General features: G+C 41.3%; 1 protein-coding gene across 14 annotated transcripts in view; it reads right to left on the reverse strand.

Moving 5' to 3' along the window:
- Positions 1–901: 901 nt before the first annotated feature.
- The window catches only part of LOC129417848 (ryanodine receptor 3), a 64,548-nt gene continuing 56,015 nt past the window's right edge, over positions 902–9,434 (reverse strand). For 8 of the 14 annotated variants that reach the window (XM_055172714.2, XM_055172711.2, XM_055172707.2 and 5 more), the window contains 17 exons: positions 8,267–8,348; positions 6,825–8,128; positions 6,626–6,684; positions 6,303–6,480; positions 6,120–6,206; positions 5,836–6,024; positions 5,627–5,757; positions 5,483–5,525; positions 5,272–5,399; positions 4,998–5,058; positions 4,768–4,914; positions 3,405–3,539; positions 3,156–3,312; positions 2,774–2,838; positions 2,595–2,695; positions 1,834–1,885; positions 902–1,745 (listed from right to left, as the gene is read on the reverse strand). In XM_055172714.2, coding sequence (XP_055028689.2) covers positions 1,650–1,745; positions 1,834–1,885; positions 2,595–2,695; positions 2,774–2,838; positions 3,156–3,312; positions 3,405–3,539; positions 4,768–4,914; positions 4,998–5,058; positions 5,272–5,399; positions 5,483–5,525; positions 5,627–5,757; positions 5,836–6,024; positions 6,120–6,206; positions 6,303–6,480; positions 6,626–6,684; positions 6,825–8,128; positions 8,267–8,348 — 3,015 coding nt within the window. In that variant the 3' untranslated portion in view covers positions 902–1,649. The remainder of the gene's footprint in view (positions 1,746–1,833; positions 1,886–2,594; positions 2,696–2,773; positions 2,839–3,155; positions 3,313–3,404; positions 3,540–4,767; positions 4,915–4,997; positions 5,059–5,271; positions 5,400–5,482; positions 5,526–5,626; positions 5,758–5,835; positions 6,025–6,119; positions 6,207–6,302; positions 6,481–6,625; positions 6,685–6,824; positions 8,129–8,266; positions 8,349–9,434) is intronic. The other 6 variants (XM_055172713.2, XM_073869845.1, XM_055172712.2 and 3 more) reach the window with 1 other exon arrangement.

Here is a 9,434-nt window from a genome sequence, read left to right on the forward strand (position 1 = left end):
GTCTTTATGTTTGTGAGGCGTCTGTGTTATGATTGTGTGATATTTGTCAGTCAGTGGAGTTACAGTAATGTTGTGTTTGTGATCCGTCAGGTGCCTGCAGGATTTGAATGGCATTCAGGAGACTCGTGTGTTTATTTTAAGACGTCAATGAGACGCTGCACTGAATTAACTTCATCTTCTTCTGTTTTAGCCTGAAACCCTGCGTGACACATCAGTCATCTTCTATATGAGGTGAATGTTAAACACACATTTCAGACGGCCATCAGCACGCTCAAATAAATGCTGGATTATCATTAAGGAGCGTTGGGTCAAAAAGGGACAAATTCAGCTCTTGGGTTAAACAAACCCTTAAAATGTTTCTTTTTGACCCAACAATGGATTAAAACAACCCAGCATATGTTAAATTACAAACCAATGGGTTGTGTTTGTCCCTTTTTGACCCAACATTGGATTGATGATCAATGACCGCTCTGCTCAACATTACAGATCCTCTGTTAGAATGAAATGAGAAAAATATGAATTCAATACATTTACTAGCAACAGTAAAGAAATGCATGAAAAATATCACACTGACAGACAACATCACTAAAATGATACACACAATGTGTGTGTGCACGCACGTACACACAGAGCTGTTGTGTTGATCTGTCTTTATCTCTCTCTGTAAGCAGCAGATGTCTCAGTGAAGTTGTGTGTTGATTCAGACTGTAAAGGTCATATAACGGCAAAAGTTAAATGAAGTGAAAAACTGAATAAAATCATGAGAGTTGCTGTGAATCCTTTCTCCCATAACAATAAACAGACAGATGTGTTAAATAAACAGCTCATACCTGTATGATCAAGGCACTGGATTCATCCATAACAATAGAGATGAAAAAATGAGCCCTTGCTTTAATAGAAGTGAATTATTGCATCTTTTTTTATTTGTCCTTCAAAAGAAATGCACAATTCAGCAAAGCTATTACATACAAACAGGCAAACAAGAGAACTTTAACTTCTGTGACAGGACAGAAGATTCAATCAAACACAACAACAACAGCCCGCAAATCCACAAACTTCAGCCGATGCTACAAATCACCTGCGTCCGCTTCACATCAGAGTCCAGAGACGTTCACCGCGATACGACATCAGAGAGGAACAGAGCAGATCTTTGCATAGCTCAGATGTTATGGACGTAAGGCACTTGATGAAGATTTTTATTAGACAATTGACTGCAAGAACGATCGATCCTTTACAAGCTATAATGTTCTCATCTCATATCAGCAAGCACTAAAATCTGAAAACCTAAATAGAAACGTAGAGCCGTCTCCTGAACGTCTGCGCTTTTGGCATCATGCTCTTCAAATGCTGAAGGAGATTTCTTGTGCATATTGGGAAGATAGGATGACCCATCATTACCCAGAGTTAATTAAAAACACATCAAAACATTGTGCCATGATTTCAGGGTCAAAGGCAACCAGTTGTTCTACTAACGTTGTTTTTGCTGACCAGAAATTAAAACATTTTTTAAACAAAACCAAGTAAACGTTTGGAGAGATTTGAAAAGTTTGGCACAACTGTATTTCTGGAGGTAACGTCGGTCTCTCAGGTGCTGTTGTTGTGTCATAATAAAGGTTCAGACACTTGAAACAATCTCACACAGATTGACTTTAACCCAGCTGATCTTCATACTGCTTACGAAAAGAATCACCAGCAGGAAAGAAATCCCAGCATCTCTCCTGATACATCTTCCACACGTATGATTCCTGCAGACACACAAAGAGACGTTAAACAAAACCTCTCAACCTTCAGTTGAGCCATAAAAACCAAAGCGAGATCTTCCTTGTCCCATACCTGACCCGTGTGTTCGGTCTCGTCCTTGTTGATCAGATACATCAAAAAAAATCTGAAAGACAGCAAACCAGAATCAAGTTAAAAACACCAACCATCTGTGAATGAGTCTCAACCATCTGTGATCGTTCACTGCGTTCCAGCAGGAAAACTCAAAAAACCAAAAACATGGATGATGTCATTAGGTGTAGATCAGGAGCCGATTGCACCAGCTGGGCGTATAAAACACACTTTACATCCTACATAGAATGTACAGCTGTTCCACCATCTAGGTGTAGCGCACGTCTGAGACTAAATCTGACGTCTAGTTAAGGGTAGGCCTATAAGTATAACGTTTGATTTGTTTGTATGGCAAAATAATGAAATTGGTGAGACATTGGCGCGTCTGATTCACACACAGGATATGCGAGCAGTGGGATTTTATGCACTAATAAATTCTTATATATTTAGAAGAACTTGTTAACAGTTTGGTTTCATTTCAAACAGAAAAAGCTTTCGTTTAGTTAATGCAGGTTGTGTTTGCATGTGACACACGCCTCCTGAGACATGTGAGCGCACTGGCATACGTGTGAGAGGAGTTTATAACCTTAACACCAATTGCGTCTCAATATCACTGTGATTAAACGCATATGCGGAGACATGCATCATCTGCGCTGACCTTAGCTGCGTCTCTATTTTTTTCACAAAGCTTGATGTAGGGCTTACACCCAACTTTTTTACGTCCAGCTGGTACAAGCGGCCCCTGATGATGTAATGAGACTCACAGATAGTTAGCGAGATTGTGCTCCTGTAGGGTGTGCGTCTCAAAGCCATGTGGTGTCGTGTCGAAATAATCATTGCCAATTCCACAGATGAAACATTTGGTCTGTGAAGAGAGGAGTTGGATTGATTCAAACAGCAGAAATAAAGATGTGATGACACGCGTACAGATAATCTCTGATACCTCCATATCTTCTTTGACCTGTTCCTGTTGATCTCTCAACTCTCCAAACGCATCGATGATCAAACCTGAGGTAACACATCACAGATCTTACAATCCTGCACTGACCACCCCACTGAAAAATCCAGCCAAGACCAGCACAAGATGGTAGCTGGCTTAAGATGGTTTATGCTGGTCTTCCCAGCCTGACAAAGCTGGTCATGCTGGTGGGCCAGCTGGTCTTCCAGCCTGACCAGCTAAGTCCAGCTAGACCAGCTTAAAAAGTGACCAAAACACAACTAGACCAGCTTGCTACACCAGCAAAACCAGCTAAAACCAGCTCACCAGCTTATGGATTTTTAAGTAGGGCACAGAGGAAGATTAATAATTTCTGTCTGTGTGTTACCTTGAATAATAGCCAGAAGAATTACAATCACAAAGAAGAAGAAGGTGATGTCAAACAAAATCCGATAGAGCTCGTACGGGTCGCCCGCAGGGTCCTCGATTTCATCTCCAATACCCCCACCGGCACGAACGCCAACATACATGTGAAACAGGTAACACTGAAACCCAGACAGACAGACAGACAGACAGACATCTTATTGGCTAGACTGAAATCAGTACGTGAATATGGAGACATCTCTCTCTCTCTCACCGTCATCATATCATCACACTTCATATCAGGCTCATCCTCATCTGAACTCTTGTTGTAGAATTTGCGGAAAAAGTTGAAAGCCACGACGGTGTAGAGATAGACGACAACAGCAAGCAGCCCGACCGTCAGCACCAGCTGAAGAAAGACATCAAGAAATCATTTTAATGGATTCAACAAGAGATACAATGGCAAGAACAAGTATGTGAACCCCTAGAAATGAACTTTACACAGTGATTTGCCATAAATGTGATCTGATCCTCATCTAGGTCACAACAATAGACAAACACAATGTGTACAAGCTGAAAACACACAAATCATTCTAGAAAACACCCAGTAAACATCCACAGTGCTGGAGGAAAATTGTAAGTGAACATTTGGATTGAATCGCTTGTTGAACCTCCTTTGGCAGCAATGACTTCAAGCAAACACTTTCAGTAGATCTGAATCAGACCTGAACATCGTTCAGAAGGACTTTTGACCCATTACCCTTTAAAAAAAAAACTTCAACTCCGACACATTTATAGGATGTCTGTTGTGAAACGCTATCTTGATGTCATCTCTATGAGGTTAACTCTTATGGGTTGTTCGTGGCCAAAAAAGACACTACATTTAATTTAGCAGATACATTTTTTATTCAACTTTTTTGCATGAATCTGTTAATCAACGTCAGTACCTCAAAACTACCAAATGTTTACAAAAATCCCATGATTTTAACTCTTTAATTGCCAAGTTCATAAGTGATGTCACTGATTTGGGGGAAAAACACACACAATTACAGATTTTCAATATAAAAAGTGATTGTGAACTGGATTTTCTTGTCTTGGGCATGTCAAAGATTAGTATAAACATTGGCTTTGATGCATTTTTAGTTTTTGTGCAGCATCAGATTTTATTTTGTTTCTCCTGTTTCTTTCCACTGTATTTACAGACGCTTTCATCAAACACACTCACGTTGTCATAATTACCCGCCTGGCCTGAAGTTAACTTCCTGTCTTTGTTTATCAGTCTGGTTAGTGACTGACTAAACTGACCTCTGAAACAAATTGTTTGTGGAAAATGAAAATGTTTCGCTTTCCTAAAGATGAGAGGAGATGATGAGCAAAGATCACTGCCGTGAAGAGAAGTTCAGCAACAAGGCAAGAATTTAAGGATCTGTAGCTCACATCATTTATTTGACACAATACTATTAGCTTTATGGTAATGGTTTAAATGCTTTAGCTATGATCTAAACTACGCTCATTTACTGATGATTTATTTAGCTTGTTATTAAAAATAATCTACTCTAGAGGAAATTTGGGCCACAAAAGCTGTTAGTTTATGTTGAATTATTATGAAGACATAAAGTGTGTTGAGTGTTATGAACCTGTTTGCCGTTGTGTGTGACAGATGACAGGATGGTCCTCAGAGTTTTAAAGCCCATGGCGATGTCCAACAGATGGGCGGCAAAGAAGAAATTATTATAGTGTCCCAGTATAGACATAGTGGTGTACCAGACCAGATACAAGAAAGACTGGAGAACAAGAAGAAGAAGAAAAGGTTAAAGGTCTCCAGACATCAGATGAGAAGTCCCTACTGTCCAATGAAATCACTTACATTATCTGTGAAGACCACGCCCATTTTCCACATGTGATACTTTGTATCAATGGAGCTCAACCTGAAATAAAATATCAGAACACATTAACTAGCTTTCTAACAATCCAATCTAAAATAAAATAAAATCAATTGAAATAAAAAATCCAACAGATTAAACATGAACGTAGAGTGTAGGATTTTATTTGTGCGTGTTTGTGAGAGATGTTTTTGCGTATGAAGATCAACATGGATGAAGCTTGATCTTTCTGATGATGAGCAGCAGTGATTTTCTGACCAGGATAAGAGCGATGCGTCTTTAACGACCGTGTCTTCGGTGGGGTTAAAGTCCAGAGCGTTTTTATCCAAACCCAAGAGTTCAGCGATCCGCTCGGCACCATACAGATCTCCATACTTCTTTATCACCTGCAGGAGTCACATCACAACATCAGTGAAGCACATCACACACGTCTAGTTTTCTTCTCAATCTGTCAAATATTCACACTTGCCTTGCGTTTCACAAACTTGTCCCAGTAGTTGTTGGGGAAAGATCTGTAGGACAGAGAGTTTGAATTCAGCATCTTTTCTTCATTGCATTATAGTGTTTATCTTATGGTCTGGATGAACTAAAGCGTTGTATGGTTCAGACTCACGGTGTGTTGATGACCAATCTGTCCCATTGTCCTTTAATATCATCATCCGATGGCTGTTCAGTGATGTACAGTCCATCAAACTCCAGCTTACGTGCAATTTCCTTCTCACGTTTAAAAACCACCAAGGGAACCTGACGTAAAGAGACATTAAACGATACGATGATCATCTCCATCTCTGACAATAGAATATCTATCAGCAGTAATCGTACCTTCAGATAATAATAACCCAGCACACAGAGGAAAGAGATGAGCGTGTGCATGACGGCCAGGCAACGGAGAGCGGGTGCCATATAACCACTGCTCTCCTGCAGGACGAAATACTCCACAACACCTTCATCATCATCATCATCGCGCCGAGCCCACGGATCCAAATCATCAGAATCCTCACCGGTCACCTTCTCACAAACGCAAACACACACAGATGCACCATAAATGCACTGCCAGACACTTTGGAGAACAATATTGTACTGAATGAAATGAAATCTTGTATCACCTTGTAAAACAGCAGAATAAAGTTGATGGCAAAAGCCACAAACAGAGCCAGGAAACGCAGGTTATAAAAGTTTCTTGCCAGATAATTCTGCAACCACACACACACACATATATATATTTCAGATGGTAGACAGAAACATGATACTTACCAAAACACAAATACAGCACGTGTAAAACGACTCGCCAGCATTTTAGTCTGATAGACATCCAGGCCAGCAAAAAATGAAGCCATGCAGGCATCAGGCGTCTCTTTTCTTTGTCCACGTCTGTTCTTCACAGGTCTCTTTTCTTCATCTGCTGTAGGATCTGACACAGGTTCCCCTCTCATTTTATCTTGATCTGATTTCTCTCTGTCCTCAACACTGACCACACAAACATACAACATACAAACACAACACTGTACTTTCATACTTTTACAACATCATCATCCAAAAATCTGTGATGAGATTGAGTGAAATACAGAGTACACAAACTATGAACTTTTGTTTATTCTCATGAAAAACTCACTCGGCTTTCTCCGATTCTGATTTGGTTTCATACTCGGCGGTCTGTTTACTCGCGGCTTCCTGCAAAGAACAGAAGACAGCTGATGATAAAACAACAACAACAGCAGCAGCATTTCTTACAGGTGATTTAAAGGATTTAGTCTCAGTGCCGCTAACACAAAACAGTTTAGGATCCATCAGGTGACACGGTGGACACAGACCTGAGCTTTCTTCTGATGGACAGCGCTGGCTAAAGAAGGAGCGTCCACTCCCACAACCTCAGACACATCTCCCAGGCCCGGCTCCATCCCGTGTTTGCCTCCTTCTCTCCTGGGCTGAACGTTCATCAGCTCCGACATGAGGTCCAGTTCCACCTGCTCTCCGGCAGCTGCGTGTCTGAGCTCGGCCACGGACGACGCGTCGCAGTACTCCAGCTTCTCCATCTCCAGGACGTCTCCGTGGATCCCGAACTGCGTGGGATCGGGCATGTTCCCCAGAATATCCGTCACTTTCATGTTCTTGGCTCCCTCCACGAGACCTCCGCCAAACAAAGTGGACCACAGGACGTGAAAGAAGCCCCACACCAGGTTGTAGAGAAACCGGAACATGCCGATAAAGATCATCCAGAAAAAGTAGAAGTACGCTCGGATCATCTCCTTCACGCTCATTTTCCTCAACTTTCGATACTGCCGCTTTATGCTTTTAAGCGTCAACATCTGTCGGAGGTTGGAAAGACTCTTCCTCGTCGAGACGCAAGCCAGAGAGAAGGCCGAAGAAGACTCCAAAGCACCGTCGTCTTCCTCTTGATTCTCAGACACACTTTGTGCATCGTCATCTTCCTCCGGCTTCTCCGCAGCGTCGGGCTCAGAGATCAGAGACGCCAGTTGCATCTCAAAGATGGTGTCCTCGCAAAAATTCACAAACAGCTCCATCTTCTCAGATTCTCCACCCTCGTTGACGACGTCAAAGATGAACTGTCGTTTGGACTCCTTGACCTGCGGCTTTTCCCACTGGGTTCTGCTGGACTCGCTGATCTCGAAGTAGACCCGCTCAATTCTCTTGGCGCCGCCCATGATCTCGATTCGGCCCAAGTATGGCTCGAAGTAGTTCAGGATGCTTTCGGCTAAATTCAAGAACGTGGCGAGACGGCCGTCGTGGGGCATGTGCTCCGATAAGTTGGTGAGGAGAACCGCCATGTTGAAGCCGATGTCCTTGGCCGGTTCGTGGAAGCGCTTCACGAACTCCTCGTAGTCGAACATGTCGTTCTCGTCCGCCTCCGAGCAGGACAGCAGGAACTCGATCTCGGACTGCGAGTACTGCTTCTGGTTCTCCATGGACTTCTGAAACTCCTTCTTGGAGATGACTCCTTTCCTGTCGGGGTCGTGCTTTTTAAAGCCGTCAGAGGTGGTTAAATCTTTCAGCTTGAGGAACATGTCAAAAAACTTTAGGATCATCTCCACATTGCTGGAGGACTCCACAAGAGTGTCTACCATCTGTTTGCCGATAGTCCCGTTCACAACATTACCTGTGGGAGAACAAAAGCGTCTTATTACCACAGAACATGTTTAACCTTCTCTCATCTACTCGTCATAATCAGATCATTTAAAAACTTTATACAGGAAAGCATTTTATTCTGAAATATTTTTCATGAGGATCAGAGCACCTTCCAGTAGAGACAACATCATTACGATCATGTCCTTCTGTAGGTCCATCAGCTCCTTTAACAGCTCGATCTGACTGGAGTCCTGTCAAAACACAGATACACAAACAGTTTGTGTCACTAAACTCTGGAGAATAGTGTGATGAAGATGAGAAAGATTGAAGAGAGGAAGATTAAGGCCATTTGCAGCACACATGGTCACGGTCTGATGTCACATCTTTGACTCTTTTCACATCTCTTCTGATAGCAGCTTTCATTTCCTAAATCAGCCGATCAAAGCAGCATCTGTTCCATTGAACTGCGAGACATTTAATCTCTGATGGACACAAAACTCTCACCCACTCATGCTGATGATCAGAGAGACATCTAGTGCTCAACAAAAATACCACATTATTGCCATGTTTTAGGGAGAGGCCGTCTGCTTTAGAGATGCACCCATCAACCAGACATAAATTCTAACTGGACATTTTTTGTTTATTTTTAGATGAATGCATCTCTGTAGGGAATGATCTTTAGAAAAGTCTTGATGTCTGATGTCAGTATAATGCCTGATAAAGCTCTGCTTATATAGAGACAAGAGTACCCATGATAGTAACGGCTGTATTTCTGCTGTCACAAGCGCCATCTACTGTCAGAGAGTGAAATCATCTTCCTATTGAAATCTGCTCATCACTAGCAACATTAAAAAAACTATTCAATTTAATTTTTATTTACATGAATAAAAGCAGGAAAATTCAGGGGACAACAAAAATGTAAATTAAACCGTACTGGCAAGTGAAGTAATAATGTAATGTAAAGAAGAATGTTAAAAAAACAATGTTAAAATGTTAAAAATGCCAATGATACAAAAACTCTTGAGAGAGAGACAGACACAGCTGATTCTATAAAGAATATATATACTATATTATGCAATTTTATAGGAATTAAAACATTTAAATCTGTTTTTAGTAGGTTATACGGGAAGCTGTCGGTGGTTGCTGGAAATCCATTAAAAACCCATCTCTTCCGAAAAATACTTGATATAGATATTGACCATATTTCTATCTTTTATAAAAACAAATCCTCAATCTTTTATATCAACAGGTATTTTTATCAGAATAGTTAAAACTTGTAACTTGTTATAAGCACCTTTTGTACGATTGCCAGCCTAAATGGCTTTATTGTTTTTCTA

This window comes from Misgurnus anguillicaudatus, chromosome 7 (genome assembly GCF_027580225.2).
Source record: "Misgurnus anguillicaudatus chromosome 7, ASM2758022v2, whole genome shotgun sequence".
Lineage (NCBI taxonomy): Eukaryota > Metazoa > Chordata > Actinopteri > Cypriniformes > Cobitidae > Misgurnus > Misgurnus anguillicaudatus.